Source organism: Heterodontus francisci, chromosome 7 (genome assembly GCF_036365525.1).
Source record: "Heterodontus francisci isolate sHetFra1 chromosome 7, sHetFra1.hap1, whole genome shotgun sequence".
Taxonomy (NCBI): domain Eukaryota; kingdom Metazoa; phylum Chordata; class Chondrichthyes; order Heterodontiformes; family Heterodontidae; genus Heterodontus; species Heterodontus francisci.
Window position 1 is genome coordinate 136,960,111 of NC_090377.1, and position 25,508 is coordinate 136,985,618.

General features: G+C 45.4%; 1 protein-coding gene across 1 annotated transcript in view; it reads left to right on the forward strand.

Moving 5' to 3' along the window:
* The window catches only part of LOC137372426 (uncharacterized), a 107,208-nt gene that overhangs the window by 77,195 nt on the left and 4,505 nt on the right, over positions 1-25,508 (forward strand). Inside the window, exons 21-25 of the mRNA XM_068036313.1 lie at positions 22-74; positions 21,114-21,178; positions 21,533-21,766; positions 21,918-22,024; positions 23,741-23,802. Of these exons, the coding sequence (XP_067892414.1) occupies positions 22-74; positions 21,114-21,178; positions 21,533-21,766; positions 21,918-22,024; positions 23,741-23,802 (521 nt within the window). The remainder of the gene's footprint in view (positions 1-21; positions 75-21,113; positions 21,179-21,532; positions 21,767-21,917; positions 22,025-23,740; positions 23,803-25,508) is intronic.

A 25,508-nucleotide genomic window follows, 5' to 3' on the forward strand; every position in this document is an offset into this window, starting at 1 on the left:
TCAGCTTGCTGTTAAATGCAGCTGCCATTGCACCAGTTGCTGCAGTAGAACAGGAGCCAGGAGTGTTCATCACTGTTGGGATGCACAGCTGCATTGTCACAGCGTCATTATCAAACCTTTAAGCTTCATTTGGGGATGATGCAACAGAGCCTCAGACATGTTACTGTAGCAGTCATTGTTGGCTGTCCCTCAATTCGATGATATCTACTCAAGGTCGTGAGTTCCTGCTATGGGACTTCAGGTGATTTTGACCCGCAGATCTTTGGGCACATGGGGCAGGATGTCCTACGAGGTAGTGGAACCCGGAGTGCAGGATTTGCTTCCTAGAGGTAGAACTCTAGTCTCATTAGTTTTCCACTGTCACTCGCAAGAACTGGTACAATTTTTACATTGCACAATATTTGGACATTTTGAAGAGGAAAACCACATTTTTAATTAGCTTTGATAAAGATTGTGATGAGATCTGTGCTGCAAACAAGAATATTTTAGTTTAGAAGCTTTATAAATATGACTATTTTAAATTATAAAATCTACCCTGAGTCATGATGTTTAAAAACAATCCTCCCTACCTGGTTTTGCTCTCTGCTTCATTCAGGTGATTATGTATGTCACAGCACAAAATAATAAAAATTGCCCTGCTTCTGTTCAAGTTTCTGCATTGTCAATGTCTCATAAATGTTTACTTATTAATTTATATACCTTCTGATTTGTGCATAGCACTTACCAAGGTACCAGAATCTGCCATCCGGTTTGCTTATAAATATTGCTTTCCATTAAAGTTGACATATTCACAGAACACCTTTTACATGAGCAACCTATAAATAGGCAGAAGCAGGACATTGGTTTTACAGAGCTTCACGTTCTCAATCAGCTGTCAGTTAAGTAAGTCTCATGAAATTGTATGCTGAGCCCACTGCAATTTTATCCATTACATAAAATTGTACAAAATTTTAATGTTTCAAGTTTGATTCAATAACAATGCTATAGTTACATGATTTCTTCGGCCACTAATTTTTAGACCTTTTGGTCTTTGGCCACTCTCATCCATGCATTTGGTACCTGTTTTGTGAAATACTAGTAGTGCTGAACTGCTGGATAACTCTGAAACGTGTTTATACATGTCTAAAGTGTCTGTGTGCCCAGATTTAACTAAGTTGTGATTTGTAACAAATCATGTGTCAGGCATGACTTGTAGTTTGGTATCTTGATTGTTAAGAAAGGTTTAATTTACTCAGCAGTTTGAGAGGAACCAAACTGAAGTTTAATGAACATGAGAAATAGGAGCTGGAGAAGGCCATTTGGTCTTTTGAGCCTGTTCTGCCATTTACCTAGATCATGGCTGATTTCCACCTCAACTCCACCTTCCTGAACTAGCCCCATATCCCTTAATTATCTTAGTACCAAAAAATCTATCAATCTCTGTCTTAAATATTGTCAACCACTGAGCAGTGGGGTGAAGAAATTTCTCCTTATCTCACAAGAACAGAAGAAATGGGAGCAGACGTAGACCATATAGCCCATCGAGCCTGCTCCACCATTCAATATGATTATGGCTGATCTCGGGCTTCAATTCAACTTTCCTGCCTGCTCCCCATATACCTTGATTCCCTACGAGATCAAAAATCTATCTACCCCAGCCTTAAATGTATTCAATGATGGAGCTTCCACAACCCTCTGGAGTAGAGAATTCCAAAGGTTCACAACCCTTTGAGTATAGTAATTTCTCCTCATCTCAGTCCTGAATGATTGACCCCTTATGCTGACATTGTGCCCCCACGTTCTAGATTCCCTGATCAGTGGAAATAATCTCTCAGCTTCTACCCTTTCAGAGTCTTGTATGTCTCGATTAGATCGCCTCTCATTCTTCTAAAGTCCAGAGAATATAGGCCCAATTTACTCAGCCTCTCATCATAGGACAACCCCCCCTCATCTCGGGACCAATTTAGTAAATCTTTGTTGCACTGCCTTCAGTGCAAGCAATGCCTTTCTTATATGTGGAGACCAAAACTACACACAGTATTCCAGGTGTGGTCTCACCAAAGCCCTGTACATTTTTAGTAAGACTTCATTATTCCTGTACTACAATCCCCTTGCAATAAAGGCCAACATGCCATCTGACTTCCTAATAGTTTGCTGCACCAGCATGTTAACTTTTGCGTTCCTTGTATGAGTACCCCCAAGTCTGTCTGAATATCAACGCTTAGCAGTTTCGCACCTTTCAAAAAATATTCTGCTTTTCTATTTTCACGACCAAAGTGAACAACTTCACACTTTTGTACATTATAATGCATTCGTCATCTTGTTGCCCACTCACTTAACCTGTCTATATCACTTTGCAGCCTCTCTACATCCTCCCTACAGCTTACCTTTCCACCGAGCTTTGTATCATCAGCAAACTTAGATACATTACTCCCTGTATCTTCATCCAAGTCATTAATATAGACTGTAAATAGCTGAGGTCCCAGCACTGATCCTTGTGGAACCCCACTATTCACTGCCTGCCAACTGAATGCCATATCTATGCCCACTCTCTGCTTCCTGTCTGTTAACCAATCCTCTATCCACGCCAATATATCACCCTGAACACCATGAACTCTTATTTTGTCTATTAATCTTTTCTGTGGCACCTTATCGAATACCTTTTGAATATCCAGTTATACTACATCTACTGGTTCCCCTTTATCTACCCTACTAGTTATATCCCCAACAAACTCTAATAAATGTGTCAAACAGGATCTCCCTTTAGTAAAACCATGCTGACTTGTTCTGATCATACTATACTTTTCCACGTGAATTGTTAAGACTTCTTTAATAGTTTCCAGCATCTTCCCAATGACTGATGTTCGGCTAACTGGCCTGTTGTTCCCTGTTTTCTCTGTCCATTCTTTCTTGAAAAGCAATGTAACATTTGCCAGCTTCCAAGCTGGTGGAAACGTTCCTGAATCTTAAGGCATTTTGGAAAATCATAGCTTGTGCATCCAGTATCTTTGCAGCTATCTCTTTTAGAACCCTAGGGTGTAGGCCATCTGGTCCCGGGGACTTGTCAGATGCTAGTCCTTCAAGTTTCTCCAATATTTTTTCTCGGCTGATGTCAATTTCCTTAATTTCCTCACTCTTTTTAGATCCTAGGTTACTGCCTATTTCTGGTATGGAGCTTGTCTTCTATTGTGAAGACAGACACAAAATACGTGTTCAACGCCTCTGCCATTTCCTCATTTCCCATGATGATATTTCCTGTCTCTGCCTCTAAGGGACCAACGTCTTCAGCTACTCTCTTCCTTTTTATGTACTTATAAAAGCTCTTACAATCTGTTTTTATATTGCTGGCGAGTTACTCTCATTCTGTTTTTTCCCCTTTTATCAACTTTTTGTTTCTAAAACACTCCAAATCCTCAGACTTGCGACTTTTTTTTCAACATTGTAAGCCTCTTTTAATGTAATACTCTCCTTAACTTCCTGAGTGAGTCACAGATGGGTCTTCCATGATGAGTTTTTGTTTTTGAATGGAATGTACTTTTGTTGAACCCTTTGAATTGTTTCTTTAAATGTTTCCTACTGTTCGTTTACTGCCATACCTTCCAGTTTATTCACCCAATTAACCCTAGTCAGTTATTCCCTCCTACCTTTGTAATTGGCTTTGTTTAAGTTTAAGATTCTTGTTTGTGATTGAAATGTGTCACTTTAAACTTAACATGAAATTCACTGGTATTGTGATCACTATTTCCCAGTGGATCTTTTACGATTACATTGCTTATTAACCCTGCTTCATTACACAAGAGGAGATCTAAGATAGCTTTATTCCTGGTTGGTTGCCAGTCCTAAGTGGCTGACCCCTTATCCTGAGACTGTGATTGGAGTTCTAGGTTTCCCAGCCAGGGGAAACAATTTCTCAGCATCTACTCTGCCAAGTCCCTTAAGAACTTATTATGTTCCAGTCAGATCATGTCTCATTATTCTAAACATGGTTCAAACATGGACAAAAGAGCTGAACTCCCGATGTGAGATGAGAGTGACTGCTCTTGACATCAAGGCAGCATTTGATCGAGTATGGCATCAAGGAGCCCGAGCAAAACTGAGGTCAATGGGAATCAGGGTGAAAACCCTCTGCTGGCTGGAGTCATACCTAGCGCAAAGGAAGATGGTTGTGGTTGTTGGAGGTCAATCATCTGACCTCCAAGACATCACTGCAGGAGTTCCTCAGGGTAGTGTCCTAGGCCCAACCATCTTCAGCTGCTTCATCAATGACCTTCCTTCAATCATGAGGTCAGAAGTGGGGATGTTCGCTGATGATTGCACAATGTTCAGCACCATTCGTGACTCCTCAGATACTGAAGCAGTCCGTGTAGAAATGCAGCAAGATCTGGACAATATCCAGGCTTGGGCTGATAAGTGGCAAGTAACATTCGCGCCACACAAGGGCCGGGCAATGACCATCTCCAACAAGAGAGAATCTAACCATCTCCCCTTGACATTCAACAGCATTACCATCGCTGAATCCCCCACTATCAACATCCTAGGGGCTACCATTGACTAGGAACTGAACTGGAGTAGCCATATAAATACCGTGGCTGCAAGTGCAGGTCAGAGGCTAGGAATCCTGAGGTGAGTAACTCACCTCCTGACTCCCTAAAGCCTGTCCACCATCTACAAGGTACAAGTCAGGAGTGTGATGGAATACTCTCCACTTGCCTGGATGGGTGCAGCTCCAACAACACTCAAGAGGCTCGACACCATCCAGGAAAAGCAGCCCGCTTGATTGGCATCCCATCTACAAACATTTACTCCCTCAACCACCGACGCATAGTGGCAGCAGTGTGTACCATCTACAAGATGCACTGCAGCAATGCACCAAGGCTCCTCAGACAGTACCTTCCAAACCTGCGACCTCTACCAACTAGAAGGACAAGGGCAGCAAATACATGGGAACACCACCACCTGCAAGTTCCCCTCCAAGTCACACCATCCTGACTTGGAACTATATCGCCGTTCCTTCATTGTCGCAGGGTCAAAATCCTGGAATTCCCTTCCTAACAGCACTGTGGGTATACCTACCCCAAATGGACTGCAGCGGTTCAATAAGGGCGGTGCAGTGGTTAGCACCGCAGCCTCACAGCTCCAGGGATCCGGGTTCAATTCTGGGTACTGCCTGTGTGGAGTTTGCAAGTTGTCCCTGTGACCGCGTGGGTTTTCGCCGGGTGCTCCGGTTTCCTCCCACCGCCAAAAACATGCAGGTGATAGGTAAATTGGCCATTGTAAATTGCCCCTAGTGTAGGTAGGTGGTAGGGCATATGGGATTACTGTAGGGTTAGTATAAATGGGTGGTTCTTGGCCGGCACAGACTCAGTGGGCCGAAGGGCCTGTTTCAGTGCTGTATCTCTAAACAAATAAGGCAGCTCACCACCACCTTCTCTAGGGCAATTAGGGATGGGCAATAAATGCTGGCCTGGCCAGCGTCGCCCACATCCCATGAATGAATAAAAAAAAACATCAGGGCATATAAATTTAGTCCACTCAATCTCTCCTCGTAGGGGATGATGTAGTATAATGGTTATTTTACTGTACTAGTAATCCAGTGGCCTGGATGAAGAGGCATGAATTCAAATCCCAACACACAGTTCAGTGATTTCAACTCAATTAAATAAATTTGGGATTAAGAAAACTGGTATCAGCAATGGTGACCATGAAACTACTGGAATGTCTTAAAAACCCACCTGGTTCACTAATGTCCTTTAGGGAAAGAAATCTGCTGACCTATCTCATCTGGCCTTTGTGTCTCCAGACCCACAAAAATGGGGTTGACTCTTAGCCACCTTATGAAATGGCCTAGCAAGCCACTCAGTTATATTTCTAGGACGTGACTCACCACCACCTTCTCAAGAGCAATTAGGAATGGGCAATAAATGCTGCCCTGACCAGGAATACCTACATTCTGTTACAACCGACCGCTCAAGTCAAAGCGCCCTATCAAAATATACGATTCTGATGGTGATGGGAGAAACACTGTTGATTCAGTCTCGTCCTGCCACAGATTGCCTAACATATTTTTAAACTTTCCAAATTAAAGAAAGACCCAGCCAAATTGCATCATTTATTGACCCCCGAATGAGGCTAACCAAACCAGGTATCTTTAGATCAACAAATTAACTCTTTAATTAGAAAAACTAAATTCTTAAACACTTCTAAGATATAAACAACATTTAAAATCAAAAAAAAATAGTGTCCTTGCGTATTTACGCTCCTGCCGAAGTGAAATCTTCCAATGTGGAATAGTTCAAGGTTGCTTGAAATTCTCACAGCTGTCCGATTTGGGGGGGGGGGGGCAGGGGGAAAAAAAGGTTCTTCAACAGTAGAACATTCCATTGTCCAGTTCAGCAGTTGAATTGATGCTCTTAGCCAGCTATGAATTTCAACAGTTACAATTCAGTAGTTAAAGGAATTGGTTATTTTCTTTGAAGAAATTAATCTGGGTTGACCTCAGAATTTTTTATTTTTTTATTTAGAGATACAGCACTGAAACAGGCCCTTCGGCCCACCGAGTCTGTGCCGACCATCAATCACTCATTTATACTAATCCTACACTAATCCCATATTCCTATCACATCCCCACCTGTCCCTATATTCTCCTACCACCTACCTATGCTAGGGGCAATTTATAATGGCCAATTTACCTATAAACCTGCAAGTTTTTTGGAGGTGAGAGGAAACCGGAGCACCCGGCGAAAACCCATGCAGACACAGGGAGAACTTGCAAACTCCACACAGGCAGTACCCAGAACTGAACCGGGTCGCTGGAGCTGTGAGGCTGCGGTCCTAACCACTGCGCCACTGTGCCGCCCGTAATTCTGAGAGTATAATAAATAGGGATTAAATAAACTGAGAGCTCTCATTTCCTTCAGTATATACTGGTCCAGCTGTCTGTCTGTCTCTGTTAACTGTCTCCAAAGCCAGTTTTTCAACTAGTGTCAATTGGCAACACCGTATCTCATGTCTTTGGTCCTGAATGCCTGTATTATATGGCAATGAGAATGCACTCTTTGAATCACAGTCTCTTGAGTGGCTGTATTCCAGGGCAACGAGAATGCATTGTTTGACTCAGTCTCTGGAGCTTGTTGCCTTAAAGCAGTACTGCTCCTTTTCCAGCCTTAAAGGCACACCGCATTCTTTCCGGGAAAAAAAAGCTACTGGGTCATAACACTGTCAATAAATAAAACAACTACCTCATCCCAAGGCAGCCATGAGGTGCTGTCAGCCATTGGCAACAGCAGAATTGTATTCAACCACATTCTGTAACCTCATGGCCTGTCATATTCCCTACTGTACCATTACCATCAACCCAGGAGATCAACGCTGGTTTGATCAAGAGTGCAAGAGGGCATGCCAAGAAAAGCAGCAGACATACCTCAAAATGAGGTGTCAAGCTAGAGAAGCTATAACACTGGACTACATGCATGCCAAACAGTGGAAGCAGCATGCAATAGACAGGGCTAAGTGATGCCACAACCAACAAATCAGATCTAAGCTCTGTAGTCCTGCAACACCCAGTCGTGAATGGTGGTGGACAATTAAACGACTAACAGGAGGATGAAGCTCCACTTTTTTTTATTATTTGTTAATGGGATTTTGGGCGATGTTGGCTTAGCCAGCATTTATTGCCCATCCCGAATTGCCCGTCAAAAGGTGGTGATGAGCTGCTTTTTTGAACTGCTGCAGTCTGTGTAGTATAGGTACATTAACAGTGCTGTTCGGAAGGGAGTTCCAGGCTTTTGACCCAGCGACAGTGAAGGAACGGTGATACAGTTCCAAGTCAGGATGGTGTGGCTTGGAGGGGAGCTTGCAGCTGGTGGTGTTCCCATTTTCTACTGCCCTTATTTCTTCTAGGTGGTAGTGGTCGTGCGTTTGGGAGGTGCTGCCTGAGTAGCCTTGGTGCTTTGCTGCAGTACATCTTGTAGATGATGCACATTGCTGCCACTGTGTGTCAGTGGTGGAGGAAGTGAATGGCACTGCATCCACAAACAATCAAGTGGGCTGCTTTGTCCTGGATGGTGCCGAGCTTTTTGTGTATTGTTGGAGCTGTACCCATCCAGGCAAGTGGAGAGTATTCCATCGCACTCCTGAATTGTGCCTTGTAGATAGTGAACAGGCTTTGGGGAGTCAGGAGATGAGTTACTCACCACAGGATTCCTAGCTTCTGACCTGCTTTTGGAGCCACAGACTACTCCAGTTCAGTTTCTGGTCAATGGTAACCCCCAGGATGTTGATGATGGGAGTTCAGCGATGGTAATGCCATTGAATGTCAAGGAGAGATGGTTAGATTCTCTCTTGTTGGAGATGGTCATTGCCTGGCACTTGTGTGGCACAAATGTTACTTGTCCCTTATCAGCCCAAGCCTGGATATTGTCCAGGTCTTGCTGCATTTCTACACGGACTGCTTCAGTATCTGAGGAGTCACGAATGGTCCTGAACATTGTGCAATCAGTGAACATCCCCACTTCTGACCTTATGCTTGAAGGAAGGTCATTGTTGAAGCAGCTGAAGATGGTTGGTCCGAAGACACTCGGCTGAGGTTCTCCTGCAGTGATGTCATGGACCTGAGATGCTTGACGTCCAACAACCACAAATATCTTCCTTTGCGCTAGGTATGACTCCAACCAGCGGAGTATTTTCCCCCTGGTTCCCATTGACTCCAGTTTTGTTAGGGCTCCTTGATGCCATACTCGGTCAAATGCTGCCTTGCTATCAAGGGCAGTCACTCTCACCTCACCTCTTGAGCTCAGCTCTTTTTTCCATTTTTTAACCAAGGCTTTAATGAGGTCAGGAGCTGAGTGGTTCTGGCGGAACCCAAACTGAGCGTCAGTGATCAGGTTATTGCTGAGCAAGTGCTGCTTGATGGCACTGTTGACGACGCCTTCCATCACGGATGGTGCAGTGGTTAGCACTGCAGCCTCATAGCTCCAGCGACCTGGGTTCGATTCTGGGTACAGCCTGTGCGGAGTTTGAAAGTTCTCCCTGTGACTGCATGGGTTTCCGCCGGGTGCTCCGGTTTCCTCCCACAGCCAAAGACTTGCAGGTTGATAGGTATATTGGCCATTGTAAATTGCCCCTAGTGTAGGTAGGTGGTAGGAGAATGGTGGGGATGTGGTAGGGAATATGGGATTAATGTAGGATTAGTATAAATGGGTGGTTGTTGGTCGGCACAGACTCGGTGGGCCGAAGGGCCTGTTTCAGTGCTGTATCACTCTATGACTTTACTGATGATTAGGAGTAGACTGATGGGGTGGTAATTGGCCAGGTTGGACTTGTCCTACTTTTTGTGTATAGGACATACCTGGGCAATTTTCCACATTGCAGGGTAGATGCCAGTGTTGTAGCTGTACTAGAACAGCTTGGCTAGGGGCGTGGCAAGTTCTGGAGCACAGGCCTTCAGTACTATTGCCGGAATGTTGAAAAGGTCCGTATCCTTTGCAGTATCCAGTGCCTTCAGTTGTTTCATGATACCTGGCGGAGTGAATCGAATTGGCTGAAGATTGGCATCTGTGATGCTGGGGACTTCAGGAGGTGGACGAGATGGATCATCCACTCGGCACTTCTGGCTGAAAGGTTTGCAAATGCTTCAACCTTATCTTATGCACTGATGCGCTGGGCTCCCCCATCATTGAGGATGGGGATATTTGTGGAGCCACCTCCTCCAGTTAGTTGTTTAATTGCCCACCACTGTTCATGACTGGGTGTGGCAGGACTGCAGAGCTTAGATCCGATCCGTTGGTTATGGGATCGCTTAGCTCTATCGCGTGCTGCTTGGCATGGAGATAGTCCTGGGTTGTAGCTTCACCAGGTTAACATCTCATTTTGAGGTATGCCTGGTGCTGCTCCTGGCATGCCTTCCTGCACTCTTCTTTGAAACAGGGTTGGTCCCCCAGCTTGATGGTAATGGTAGAGTGGGGGATATGCCGGGCCATTAGGTTGCAGATTGTGGTTGAGTACAATGCTGTTGCTGCTGATGGCCCACAGCGCCTCATGGATGCCCAGCTTTGCATTGTGGGATCTGATTGAAATCTATCCCATTTAGCACACTGGTCGTGCCACACAACACGATGGAGGGTATCCTCAATGTGAAGACGGGACTTTGTCTCCACGAGGATTGTGCGGTGGTCACTCCAACCAATACTGTCATGGACAGATGCATTTGCAGCAGGCAGATTGGAGAAAAAGAGGTCAATTATATTTTTCCCTCTTGTTGGTTCCCTCACCACCTGCCGCTGGCCCAGTCTAGCAGCAATGTCATTTAGGACTCGGCCGCTGGCCCAGTCTAGCAGCAATGTCCTTTAGGACTCGGCCAGCTCAGTCAGTATTGGTGCTACCGAGCCACTCTTGGTGATGAACATTGAAGTCTCCCTCCCAGAGTACACTCCCCACCAGGGTCACTCAAAATGAATATATTAATTATAACAATTGCACAGTATTCAAATCCTTGGTTTCTCTAAGATAAGAGGATGCTGATGTTCTGTGACCGACTGTTGCATTTTTGGGCCTTTTTTCCTTTTTTAATGGAAGATTTGTATTTGTATAGTGCATTTCATGACTTCAGGACGTACCATACCGTTTTACAGCTCATGAAGTTCTTTTGATCTGTACTCCGTGCTGTTGGCAGCTGTGGCTCAGTGGGTAGCACGCTCAGCTGAGTCTGAAGGTTGTGGGTTCAAGTTTTCTGCAGGTCTTGAGCAGAAAAATCCAGGCTGACACTCCAGTGCAGAACTGAGGGAGTGCTGTACTGTCTGAGGTCTCATCTTTCAGATGAAACATTAAACTGACACCATGTCTTTTCCCCCTCGGGTAGATATTAAAGATCGCATGGCATTATTTCAAAGAAGAGCAGGGGAGTTATCTCTGTTGTCGTGACCAATATCTCTTCTTCAACATCAGTCAAGCAGATGATCTGGTCATTATGATATTGCTGTTTGTGGGAGCTTGCTGTGTGCAAATTGGCTGCTGTGTTTCCTGTATTACAACAGTGACAACACTTCAAAAGTACTTCATTGGCTATAAAATGCTTTGGAACATCCTGAGGTCATGAAAGGCGCTATATGAATGCCATTTCTTCTTTTAATGTCGGATATACAGGAGGAGAGTTGCACACAGCAAAGTCCCAGAAAGGTGGCTATGACCACATAATCTCTTTTAGTGATGTTGTTGAGTGATAAATATTGGCAGCACTGGGGAGAACACCCCTGCTCTTCAAAATAACATTATGGGATTATTTGTGTCCATCTGAGAGGACAGATGGGGTCTTGGTTGAAGGTGTCATCTGAAAGACAGGACATCTGACAGTGCAGGATCCCCTCAGTCCTGCATTGGAATATCAGCCTAGATTTTGTGCTTAGATCTCTGGATGTGCATTTGAACCCTCAACCTACTGACACAGAGATGTTTTAGTTTAGTTTAGTTTAGAGATACAGCACTGAAACAGGCCCTTCGGCCCACCGAGTCTGTGCCGACCATCAACCACCCATTTTATACTAATCCTACACTAATCCCATATTCCTATCACATCCCCACCTGTCCCTATATTTCCCTACCACCTACCTATACTAGGGGCAATTTATAATGGCCAATTACCTACCAACCTGCAAGTCTTTTGGCTTGTGGGAGGAAACCGGAGCACCAGGAGAAAACCCACGCAGACACAGGGAGAACCTGCAAACTCCACACAGGCAGTGCCCGGAATTGAACCCGGGTCGCTGGAGCTGTGAGGCTGCGGTGCTAACCACTGCGCCACTGCGGCGCCCTATGATTACCTTATGATTGTTGCCGCAGCACATACTTGTTATACAAAAGGAAAGTACTGGATGGTTGAATCTGAACTTACACGATCTCTCTGCATGGTCAAGGTTCTGTGGTTCTAATGTCCAGAAGGGTAAAAAAAAGTCCAATTTTGCAGCTGTATCTAGACAATCACGTGTTTTGAAATTGTGGTTTTTTTTTTTGTTTACCAGAACTTTTTTTTTGATGTTCCTTCCTTATTAGTGCCAAGAAGCAAATGATCTGTTGTAGTGTTACTCAAACTTTCTTCTTGAAAGATAGATGGTAATTTTCCTCAAAGAAGCTTCCCAATGAGAATTGTCTGTTTCAGTAGCAATTGTATTGAAGTAAGTTACAATCTGTGATGCCGTATCTGGATTCAGAATGCAATCTTGAATTTCTTGAACGGTTTGTCTTACGGTTTAGAATGTCATTTAAACGTTTTATTCATTGAAGGGATGTGAGCATCACTGGCAATGCCAACATTTATTGTCCATCCCTAATTGCTCATGACAAGGTGGTGGTGATACATCTTGAACCACTGCAGTGGTTCACTAGTGTCGGTACACCCACAGAACAAAGAACAAAGAACAGTACAGCACCGGAACAGGCCATTCGGCCCTCCAAGCCTGCGCCGATATTGATGCCTGCCGAAACTAACACCTTCTGCACTTCCGGGGCCCATATCCATCTATTCCCTTCCTATTCATGTATTTGTCAAGATGCCTCTTAAACGTCGCTATCGTATCTGCTTCCACCACCTCCCCTGGCAGCAGGTTCCAGGCACTCACCACCCTCTGTGTAAAAAGCTTGCCTCGCACATCCCCTCTAAACTTTGCCCCTCGCACCTTAAACCTATGTCCCCGAGTAACTGACTCTTCCACCCTGGGAAAAAGCTTCTGACTATCCACTCTGTCCATGCCGCTCATAACTTTGTAAACCTCTATCATGTCGCCCCTCCACCTCCGTCATTCCAGTGAAAACAATCCGAGTTTTTCCAACCTCTCCTCATAGCTAATGCCCTCCAGACCAGGCAACATCCTGGTAAACCTCCTCTGTACCCTCTGCAAAGCCTCCATGTCCTTCTGGTAGTGTGACGACCAGAATTGCACGCAATATTCTAAGCGTGGCCTAACTAAGGTTCTGTACAGCTGCAACATGACTTGCCAATTTTTATATTCTGTGCCCCGACCGATGAAGGCAAGCATGCCGTATGCCTTCTTGACTACCTTATCCACCTGCGTTGCCACTTTCAGTGACCTGTGGACCTGTACACCCAGATCTCTCTGCCTGTCAATACTCCTAAGGGTTCTGCCATTTACTGTATACCTCCCACCTACATTAGACCTTCCAAAATGCATTACCTCACATTTGTCCGGATTAAACTCCATCTGCCATTTCTCCGCCCAAGTCTCCAACCGATCTATATCCTGCTGTATCCTCTGACAATCCTCATCATTATCCGCAACTCCACCAACCTTTGTGTCGTCTGCAAACTTACTAATCAGACCAGCTACATTTTCCTCCAAATCATTTATATATACTACAAACAGCAAAGGTCCCAGCACTGATCCCTGTGGAACACCACTAGTCACATCCCTCCATTCAGAAAAACACCCATCCACTGTTACCCTCTGTCTTCTGTGACTGAGCCAGTTCTGTATCCATCTTGCCAGCTCACCTCTGATCCCGTGTGACTTCACCTTTTGCACCAGTCTGCCATGCGGGACCTTGTCAAAGGCTTTACTAAAGTCCATATAGACAACATCCACCGCCCTTCCCTCATCAACCATCTTCACCACTTCCTCAAAAAACTCAATCAAATTAGTAAGACACGACCTCCCCTTCAGAAAACCATGCTACCTCTCGCTAATAAGTTTGTTTGTTTCCAAATGGGAGTAAATCCTGTCCCGAAGAATCCTCTCTAATAGTTTCCCTACCACTGACGTAAGGCTCACCAGCCTATAATTTCCTGGATTATCCTTGCTCCCCTTCTTAAACAAAGGAACAACATTGGCTATTCTCCAGTCCTCTGGGACCTCACCTGTAGCCAATGAGGATGAAAGATTTCTGTCAAGGCCCCAGCAATTTCTTCCCTTGCCTCCCTCAGTATTCTAGAGTAGATCCCATCAGGCCCTGGGGACTTATCTACCTTAATGCTTTGCAAGACACCCAACACCACCTCCTTTTTGATAATGAGATGACTGAGACTATCCACACTCCCTTCCCTCGGCTCATCATCCACCAAGTCCTTCTCTTTGGTGAATACTGATGCAAAGTACTCATTTAGCACCTCGCCCATTTCCTCTGGCTCCACGCATACATTCCCATCTCTGTCCTTGAGTGGGCCGACCCTTTCCCTGGTTACCCTCTTGCTCTTTATATACGTATAAAAAGCCTTGGGATTTTCCTTAATCCTGTTTGCCAATGACTTTTCATGACACCTTTTAGCCCTCCTGACTCCTTGCTTAAGTTCCTTCCTACTGTCTTTATATTCCTCAAGTGCTTCATCTGTTCCTTGCCTTCCAGCCCTTAAAAATGCTTCCTTTTTCTTTTTGACTAGGCTCACAATATCCCGTATTATCCAAGCTTCCCGAAACTTGCCAAACTTGTCTTTCTTCCTCACAGGAACATGCTGGTCCTGGATTCTAATCAACTGATGTTTGAAAGACTCCCACATGTCAGATGTTGATTTACTCTCAAACAGCCACCCCCAATCTAAATTCTTCAGTTCCTGCCTAATATTGTTATAATTAGCCTTCCCCCAATTTAGCACCTTCACCCGAGGACTACTCTTATCCTTATCCACAAGTACCTTAAAACTTATGGAATTATGGTCACTGCTCCCCCACTGAAACTTCAACCACCTGGCCGGGCTCATTCCCCAATACCAGGTCCAGAATGGCCCCATCCCTAGTTGGACTATCTACATACTGTTTCAAGAAGCCCTCCTGGATGCTCCTCACAAATTCTGCCCCATCCAAGCCCCTAGCACTAAGTGAGTCCCAGTCAATATTGGGGAAGTTAAAATCACCCACCATACAACCCTGTTACCTCAGTAGACGAGTCCTCAAACGTCCTTTCTGCCTTTACATCTTGCCAAACTCTGTCTACATATCTGCTCCTCTACCTCCCGCTGGCTGTTGGGAGGCCTGTAGTAAACCCCCAACATCGTGACTGCACCCTTCCTATTCCTGAGCTCCACCCATATTGCCTCGCTGCATGACCCCTCTGAGGTGTCCTCCCGCAGTACAGCTCTGATCTTCTCCTTAACCAGTAATGCAACTTCCCCCACCCCTTTTACATCCCCCTCTATCCCGCCTGAAGCTTCTAAAGCCTGGAACATTTAGCTGCCAATCCTGCCCTTCCCTCAACCAAGTCTCTCTAACCGCAACAACATCATATTTCCAAGTACTAATCCAAGCTCTAAGTTCATCTGCCTTACCTGTTATACTTCTCGCATTGAAACAAGTGCACTTCAGACCACCAGTCCCGCTGTGCTCAGCAACATCTCCCTGCCTGCTCTTCCTCTTAGTCCTACTGGCCTTATTTACTATGTCCTCCTCATTTACTTCACTAGCTGTCCTACTGCTCTGGTTCCCACCCCCCTGCCACACTAGTCTCAACCTCCCGAGTGACGCTAGCAAACCTCGCAGCCAGGATATTTGTGCCCCTCCAGTTTAGATGCAACCCGTCCTTCTTGTACAGGTCCCATCTGTCCCTGAAGAGAGCCCAATGGTCCAGATATCTGAAACCCTCACTCCTACACCAGCTGCTTAGCCAGTTTAGCTGCACTATCTTCCTATTTCTGTTACGGAAGGAGTTCCAAGATTTTGATCCAATGACTGGGAACTGAATATTCAAGGATATTCAACATTTAAGATGGACAGGCTAAAAGGAAAATGAGGTGGTGTTGCACTGATAATAAGGGATGGGTTCAATACATTAGTAAGGGAGGATCTCTGATCGGAAGAACAAAATGTGGAATCTGTTTGGGTGGAGCCGACAAACAGCAAGGGGCAGCAAACATTGGGAGGAGTTGTTTATAGGCTACCAAACGGTAGTGGTAGTGTGGCACATTGTATTAATCAGCAGATTAGAGAAGCATGTGGTATGGGTAATACAGTAAGCATGGGTGATTTCAATCTGCAAATAGACTGGATAAACCTGGAGCACTAATGCTGTGGAGGATGAATTTCTGAAGTGTGTTAGGGATGGTTTTCTGGAGCAGTATTTTGAGGAACTGACTAGAGAACAGGCTATTTTGATCTTGTGTTATGTGATGAGAAAGGGCTAATTAATAATCTTGTTGTAAAAGAACCTTGAAGGATGAGTGACCATAATATGATAGAATTTTACATTATGTTTGAAAGTGAGGTAGTTCAATCTGAAGCCAGGGTGTTAAATTTGAACAAAGGAAATTATGAAGGTATGAGGGACAAATTGGCTGAGCTGGATTGGGAAAATACATTAAAAGGCGTGACAGTACATAGGCAATGGATAGGCATTAAAGAAATATTACTTAGTTTACAGCAACAAACATTCCTTCAAGGCAGAAAAACCCCCCAAAAAGTAAAGGCAGTCAACTGTGGATAACAAAGGAAGTTAAGGATTGTATAAAATTAAAAGAAAAGGCCTATAAAGTTGCCAGAAATAGTAAAACCTGAGGATTCGGAGGATATTAGAATACAGCAAAGGAGAACCAAGAAACTGATAAAGAAAGGGAGAACAGAATATGAATGTAAGCTAGCAAAAAATATAAAATGGACTGTAAAAGCTTCTACAGGTATGTAAAAAGGACATGTTTGGCTAAGACAAATGTGTGTCCATTACAGGCAGAGTCAGGAGAATTTATAATGGGGAGTAGAGAAATGGTAGAGAAGCTAAATGATTACTTTGTGTCTGTCTTCACTGAGGAAGATGCAAGAAATCTCCCAGAATTAGAGATCCAAGGGATTGGGGGAATGAGGAATTGAAGGAAATTAGTACTAGTGAGAAGGTTGTCAAAAGGTAGTCAAAAAGAAAAAGGAAGCATAAGGAAGGGCTAGAAGGCTGGGAACGGACAAAGCCCTTGACGAATATAAAGAAAGTAGGAAGGAACTTAAGCAAGGAGTCAAGAGGGCTAAAAGGGGTCATTAAAAGTCATTGGCAAACAGGATTAAGGAGAATCCCAAGGCTTTTTATACGGATATAAAGAGCAAGAGGGTAACCAGGGAAAGGGTTGGCCCACTCAAGGACAGAGGAGGGAATCTGTGTGGAGCCAGAGGAAATGGGCAAGGTACTAAATGAGTACTTTGCATCAATATTCACCAAATGATGAGTCCAGGGAAGGGAGTGTAGATAGTCTGGGTCATGTCGTTATCAAAAAGGAGGAGGTGTTGGACGTCTTGCAAAGCATTAAGGTAGATAAGTTCTCCCTGTGTCTGCGTGGGTTTTCGCTGGGTGCTCCGGTTTCCTCCCACATCCAAAAGACTTGCAGGTGATAGGTAAATTGGCCGTTGTAAATTGCCCCGAGTGTAGGGAGGTGATAGGGAATATGGGATTACTGTAGGGTTAGTATAAATGGGTGGTTGTTGGTCGGCACAGACTCGATGGGCCGAAGGGCCTGTTTCAGTGCTGTATCTCTAAATGAATAAATTTAAAAAATGTCCCCAGGGCCTGATGGGATCTACCCCAGAATACTGAGGGAGGCAAGGGAATAAATTGCTGGGGCCTTGACAGAAATCTTTGTATCCTCATTGGCTACAGGTGAGGTCCCAGAGGACTGGAGAATAGCCAATGTTGTTCCTTTGTTTAAGAAGTGTAGCAAGGATAATCCAGGAAATTATAGGCCGGTGAGCCTTACGTCAGTGGTAGGGAAATTATTAGAGAGGATTCTTCGGGACAGGATTTACTCCCATTTGGAAAGAAATGACCTTATTAGCGAGAGGCAGCATGGTTTTGTGAAGGGGAGGTCATGTCTCACTAACATGATTGAGTTTTTTGAGGCAGTGACGAAGATGATTGATGAAGGAACGGCAGTGGATGTTGTCTATATTGGAATTTTTTTTTTAAGAACATTACAGCGCAGTACAGGCCCTTCGGCCCTCGATGTTGCGCCGACCTGTGAAACCATCTGACCTACACTATTCCATTTTCATCCATATGTCTATCCAATGACCACTTAAATGCCCTTAAAGTTGGCGAGTCTACTACTGTTGCAGGCAGGGCGTTCCACGCCCCTACTACTCTCTGCGTAACGAAACTACCTCTGACATCTGTCCTATATCTATCACCCCTCAACTTAAAGCGATGTCCCCTCGTGTTTGCCATCACCATCCGAGGAAAAAGACTCTCACTATCCACCCTATCTAACCCTCTGATTATCTTATATGTCTCTATTAAGTCACCTCTCCTCCTCCTTCTCTCCAACGAAAACAACCTCAAGTCCCTCAGCCTTTCCTCGCAAGACCTTCCCTCCATACCAGGCAACATCCTAGTAAATCTCCTCTGCACCCTTTCCAAAGCTTCCACACCCTTCCTATAATGCGGTGACCAGAACTGCACGCAATACTCCAGGTGTGGTATCACCAGAGTTATGTACAGCTGCAGCATGACCTCGTGGATCCGAAACTCGATCCCCCTACTAATAAAAGCTAACACACCATATGCCTTCTTAACAGCCCTATTAACCTGGGTAGCAACTTTCAGGGATTTATGTACCTGGACACCAAGATCTCTCTGTTCATCTTCACTACCAAGAATCTTCCCATTAGCCCAGTACTCTGCATTCCTGTTACTCCTTCCAAAGTGAATCACCTCACACTTTTCCACATTAAACTTCATTTGCCATCTCTCAGCCCAGCTCTGCAGCCTATCTATGTCCCTCTGTATCCTACAACATCCCTCGGCACTATCCACAACTCCACCGACCTTCGTGTCATCCGCAAATTTACTAACCCACCCTTCTACACCCTCTTCCAGGTCATTTATAAAAATGACAAACAGCAGTGGCCCCAAAACAGATCCTTGCGGTACATGGACTTCAGTAAAGCCTTTGACAAGGTCCCTCATGGCAGACTGGTACAAATGGTGAAGTCACATGGGATCAGAGGTGAGCTGGCAAGATGGATACAGAACTGGCTCGGTCATAGAAGACAGAGGGTAGCTTTTCTGAATGGAGGGTGTGACTAGTGGTGTTCCACAGGGATCAGTGCTGGGACCTTTGCTGTTTGTAGTATATATAAATGATTTGGAGGAAAATGCAGCTGGGCTGATTAGTAAGTTTGCGGACGACACAAAGGTTGGTGGAGTTGCGGATAATGATGAGGATTGTCAGAGGATGCAGCAGGATATTGATTGGTTGGAGACTTGGGCGGAGAAATGGCCGATGGAGTTTAATCCGGACAAATGTGAGGTAATGCATTTTGGAAGGTCTAATGTAGGTGGGAGGTATACAGTAAATGGCAGAACCCTTAGGAGTATTGACAGGCAGAGAGATCTGGGCGTACAGGTCCACAGGTCACTGAAAGTGGCAACGCAGGTGGATAAGGTAGTCAAGAAGGCATACGGCATGCTTGCCTTCATCGGTCGGGGCATAGAGTATAAAAATTAGCAAGTCATGTTGCAGCTGTACAGAACCTTAGTTAGGCCACACTTAGAATATTGCGTGCAATTCTGGTCGCCACACTACCAGAAGGACGTGGAGGCTTTGGAGAGGGTACAGAGGAGGTTTACCAGGATGTTGCCTGGTCTGGAGCGCATTAGCTATGAGGAGAGGTTGGAAAAACTCGGATTGTTTTCACTGGAATGACGGAGGTGGAGGGGCGACATGATAGAGGTTTACAAAGTTATGAGCGGCATGGACAGAGTGGATAATCAGAAGCTTTTTCCCAGGGTGGAAGAGTCAGCTACTAGGGGACATAGGTTTAAGGTGCAAGGGGCAAAGTTTAGAGGGGATGTGCGAGGCAAGTTATTTACACAGAGAGTGGTGAGTGCCTGGAACCTGCTGCCAGGGGAGGTGGTGGAAGCAGATACGATAGCGATGTTTAAGAGACATCTTGACAAATACATGAACTGGAAGGGAATAGAGGGATATGGGCCCGGGAAGTGCAGAAGGTGTTAGTTTAGGCAGGCATCAAGATCGGCGCAGGCTTGGAGGGCCGAATGGCCTGTTCCTGTGCTGTACTGTTCTTTGTTCTATACAGCACAGAAACAGACCCATCGTATCTGTGCCGGCCATCAAGCACTTAACTATTCTAAACCCATTTTCCAGCACTTGGCCCGTAGCCTTGTATGTTATGGCATTTCAAGTGCTCATCTAAATACTTCTTAAATGTTGTGAGGGTTACTGCTTCTACCACCTCTTCAGGCAGTGTGTTCCAGATTCCATCCACCCTCTGGGGTGAAATTTTTTTTTCCTCAAATCCCCTCTAAACCTCCTGCCCCTTACCTTAAATCTAGGCCCCCTGGTTATTGACTCCTCCGCTAAGGGAAAAATGTTTCTTCCTATCTAACCTATCAATGCCCCTCAAAATTTTGTTTACCTCAATCATACCTCCCCTCAGCCTTCTCTGCTGTAAGGAAAACAACCCAAGTCTTTTCAGTCTCTCTTCATAACTGAAATGCTCCAGCCCAGGCAACATCCTGGTGAATCTCCTCTGCACCCTCTCCAGCGCAATCACATCCTTCCGATAATGTGGTGCCCAGAACTGTACACAGTACTCCAGTTGTGGCCTAACTCGCGTTTTATACAGCTCCATCATAACCTCAGCAGGTCTGGCAGCATCTGTGGAAAGAGAAGCAGAGTTAACGTTTCGGGTCAGTGACCCTTCTTCGGTCCAGTTCCGAAGAAGGGTCACTGACCCGAAACGTTAACTCTGCTTCTCTTTCCACAGATGCTGCCAGACCTGCTGAGTGAATCCAGCATTTCTTGTTTTTGTTTCAGATTTCCAGCATCCGCAGTATTTTGCTTTTATTCCATCATAACCTCCCTGCTCTTATATTCTATGCCTCGGCTAATAAAGGCAAGTTTCCCATATGCCTTCCTAACCACTTTATCTACCTGTGCCTTCAGTGATCTATGGACAAGCACACCAAGGTCCCTCTGTACATCCTAGGGTCCTCCCATCCATTGTATATTCCCTTGTCTTGTTAGTCCTCTCTAAATGCATCACCTCACACTTCTCAGGATTAAATTCCATTTGCCACAGATCCGCCCATCTATTTCGGTCCTGCAAAACCAGTTTACTGTTGAGACTAAAGATACTAAATACTGCTATTAATTATGCATGTCTTTTCGAATTACTATTGTGCTTTTTTGTGTTATCTCCAATTAGTTTTTGGCACTTCTCATTTTTGAAATGTCTTGGAATATCCTGTCTGTAGAAATGAATGAGGCAAAGTTCGTTCATGTTATTGCCTCTTGCATATGTGAGTTCAGTGGATACCTGGGAGTGGTAGAAAACAGTTAACATACCTTGTGATATATCTGAGTTGTAAACAGCATGAGTTTTTATTTATTTTAATTTGTCAGCCTGTTAAACCCTCTGCGATTTTGCAACCCCCTCGCGTTTACTAAACCTTGCAGCGAAGACTATTAAATTAGTAAACCTACCTGAACTCTGTGTTTGTGCAGGGTGTGTTCGCTGAGTTGCAACAAACCGATGAAGAATCCTGTGAATGAGTCAATTTAAATGATGGGGATTTTTGAACAGCTTTGCAGAAACGCTGCATTTGCTGACAACGCTACCGCTAGGTGGCGCTGCTGTGCCGCATACGTAAATGCAGCATGTGCCACTGAAACGTCACAGACTGCGACTTACGCAGCTGCCAGGACTAAAGATGGCGCTGCTCAAATAATCACAAGGAAACAACCTGACAAACACATGGCGGCACACAATGGCGGAGTGATGGTCCGGGCCGGCGAGTGGGAGCAGGCCGGTGACGGAGGGAAGCGGAGCGGGCCTGGGGTGAGCGGAGCGGCCGGCGAGTGACCTCCAGTCCCGCCCCCTCTTGCTATTGTTCCGGAGCTGCCGTCAATCAACCGAACATTGTCAGGTTCGAGGTCGCTTCAAGTAGCGAATGCGCAGGCGTATTACGGTTCATTGTTTGGAGCATGCGCACTGTGCTCGCCTCTGCAGACGGCACGCGGCGGCGGCCGCGGCCGCCATATATATAACGGCCGCAGGGCGCCTCACAATCCGCAATAAGAAGCTCCCGGTCCCGCGTGAACGAGGTCGCAGTTGCGGTGCTTCTCCCGGGTTAACGGCCGCGACCTTTCCAGCTCTTTTGGGGGAAACTAAGAATTAACACATTGTATCATCAAAGGACAAAACTATACAGGAAATGTAGCTGAGTTATAAAGGGACCTGGAGGAGGGAGGGAGGAACCATTTAGGACACAGGGCAGGAGGTCCCCTCTCCACCACTGCCTGGTTCCACAGAGACTCCGCTTGGACTGGGCCACACTCGAGCACGGCTGGCTCAAGGTGCAGGAAGCTGCTCGGCTGAGTGAGCTGTGGAGTGGGGGGGGTTTGACTGACAGGCCTGGGTAGGGAAATATAGGGACAGGTGAGGATGTGATAGGAATATGGGATTAGTGTAGGATTAGTATAAATGGGTGGTTAATGGTCGGCACAGACTCGGTGGGCCGAAGGGCCTGTTTCAGTACTATATCTCTAAATCTAAAAAATCTGTTCCCCCCTTTTCTTCCTTGGCATGTTTTACTGGAGTCGTGTTGGTATAAGAACACAAGAAATAGGAGCAGGAGTAGGCCAATCAGCTCCTCAAGCCTGCCCCGCCATTCAATAAGATTATGACTGATCTGTCCCAGGATTCAACTCCTCTTTCGGGCCTGCAACCACATAACCCTCGACTCCCCGAGATTGGTGAGTGTTTCTAAACTCTCTAGGTAATGTCAGTGGATTGTAGGTTGCTGTGAGTGTTGGGCTATATTGCCTCTCCTCATTCTTCCTCCTCCTCCCACTCTTGAGTTCCAGGCTGCAGGCTCCGACGGCTGTGTGTGCCAGAAATGTTAACTCTGTTTCTCTCTCCACAGATGCTTCCTGACCTGCTGAGTATTTCCAGCATTTTCCCCCCTTATCCTGATTGCCAGCATCCGCAGTATTTTGCTTTTGATGTATTATAGGCGTTGCTCACAGAACTGAGTCGAGAAGCACAAATGGACCAATTAAGAGCCACTTGGTTTGTTTCAGGTTGGATGTGGATGTCAGTCCCTGATCTATGTAGGTATTTTTTTGTTGCATCAGTTTGAGCAGAAGTGGAGATGGAGGACAAGCTGCTGGGTTTAATCTCGACTACTTTTGAGCCCAGTCGGGCCCAATAATTTCCAATGTGAGACTGTCATGGGAGGTAGATTCCAAGTGAGTTGAGGTTGGTTAACGGACACAAACCACTCAATGTGAAGAGCATTGTTTTAGTAACAAGTATTTGTGTAGAGGCTTTTAATCCATTTTGCATATACAGATTTTCTTACTTCATTCCTGGGATATCAGCATCACCAGTATATATTGCCAGACCCCAGTTGCCCAATGAGGTGGTGATGGTGGGCCGCCTTCTTGAACCTGTGGTGAAGGTGCTCCCACAATGCTGTTACGGAAGTTACAGGATTTTCATCCAGTGATGATGAAGGAACGGTGATGTATGTTCAAGGTAACATCAACTTGCATTTATGTAGTGCCTTTAATGTAATACAGTAGGAACATATGTGCAGGAGTAGGCCATTCAGCCCATCGAGCCTGCTCTGCCATTCAATGCGATCATGGCTGATTATCCAGTTCAATGCCTTTTTCCCATACAATCCCCATATCACTTTATGTCATTGGTATTTAGAAATCTGTCAATCTCTGCTTTAAACGTACTCAACGACTGAGTAAAGAAATTTCTCCGCATCTCGGTCCTAAGTGTCTTTCCCCCTTATTTTGAAATTGTGTCCCTGGTTCTAGACTCCCCAGACTGGGAAAACATTTTACCTGCATCTACTCTTTTCTATTTGTTTAAGTACTTTGTAGGTTTCAATGAGATCATCTCTCATTCTTTGGAACTCTAGAGAATACAGTTCCAATTGCTGTTCATAGGATAGTTCTGTCATCCTGGGAACAAGTCTGGTGAATTTTTATTGCACTCCCTCTATGCCAATAACATCCTTCTTAAGGAAAGGGGACCAAAACTGCACACAGTACTCCAACTGCGGTCTAACCAAGGTTCTATGCACTTGAAGCAAGACTTCACTACTCCTGTACTCAAATCCTCTTGCGATAAAAGCCAACATACCATTCGCCTTCCTAATTGCTTTTAGTGACTTATTGACAATGACACCCAGGTCCCTTTGAACATCTGCACTTTCTAACTCTTAACATTTATGAAGTACTCTGCACATTTGTTCCTCCAACCAAAGTGGATAACCTCACATTTTTCCACAGTATATTCCATTTGCCATGCTTTTGCCCACTCATTAAGTCTGTCGAAATCCCCTTGAAGCCGCTTTGCATCATCTTCACAGCGCACGCATAAATAAACCTAGTTTTATTTCATCCGCGAACTTGGAAATATTTAATTTGGTCCCCACATCGAAATCACTGATATAGATTATAAACGGCTGGCGCTCAAGCATTTGTCCTGCAGTGGCCCGTTCCAAGGCTGTTCACAGTGTTATGCGGCTCAGTGTCAAATGTTGCTTTATAAGGTGAGATTAGGGCAGTTGACCAAAAGCTTGATTAAAGAGGTGGGTTTTAACAAGTCCGAAGCATGGAAGATGAGTTAGAGAGTGGAGAGGATTAGGAACGGATTTCCAAAGATCACGGCCGTGGCAGCTGAAGGTACGGCCACCAGTGGTGGAGCAATGAAAATCGGGGATGCTCAAGGTGCCAGAATTAGATGATCCCTGATCTCTCGCGGCGGGTGGGGGGGGTGCTTGTTGGGTTGGAGGAGGTTATCGAGATAGTGAATTTTCAACTTGAGTTGCTGCTTAACTGGGAGCCTGTGTAGGCAGCGAGCACAGTGGTGATGGGTGAACAGGACTTGGTTCGAGTAAGGACACAGGCAGCAGAGTTTTGGATGATCTCAAGTTTACGGAGGGTAGAATGTGGGAGGCCGGCCAAGAGTGTGTTAGAATAGTCAAGTTGAGAAGTCACAAATGCATGGATGTAAGTTTCAGAGACAGATGAGCTGAGACAGTGGCGAAATCTGGCGACGTTACTGAGGTGGAAATAGGCGATCTGAGTGATATGCAGTTGGAAGCTCATCTTGGTGTCATATTCGACCCTGAGGTTATTAATGGTCTGTTGCCAGGGGGAGGGATGGAGTCGATGGCTGTGGAATGGAGTTTGTAGCAGAAAATGAAGACAGTGGCTTCAGACCTCCCAATTTTTAACTGGAGGAAATTTCTGTTCATCCAGTACTGAATGTCAGACAAGTCAGGTTGGTGTGTGACTTGGAGGTGATGGTGTTCACATACACCTGCTACCCTGGTCCTTTAGATGATGGAAGTTGAGGGTTTGGCAGGTTCTTTCAAAGTCGTGGTCGAGTTGTCCATATATAAAATCCTTCTCCACTCCCTGCCCCACCTCGCTCTCGCTCTATCTATCTCCCTCCCTCCCTCCCCTCCCCTCCCTCCCTTCCCTCCCTCCTTCCCTCCTTCCTACCTCTCTATCTATAGAGGGCAGAGTCTGTGTAGGTCCAGACTTTGGCAGATTTCCTTCCCTGAAGGACATT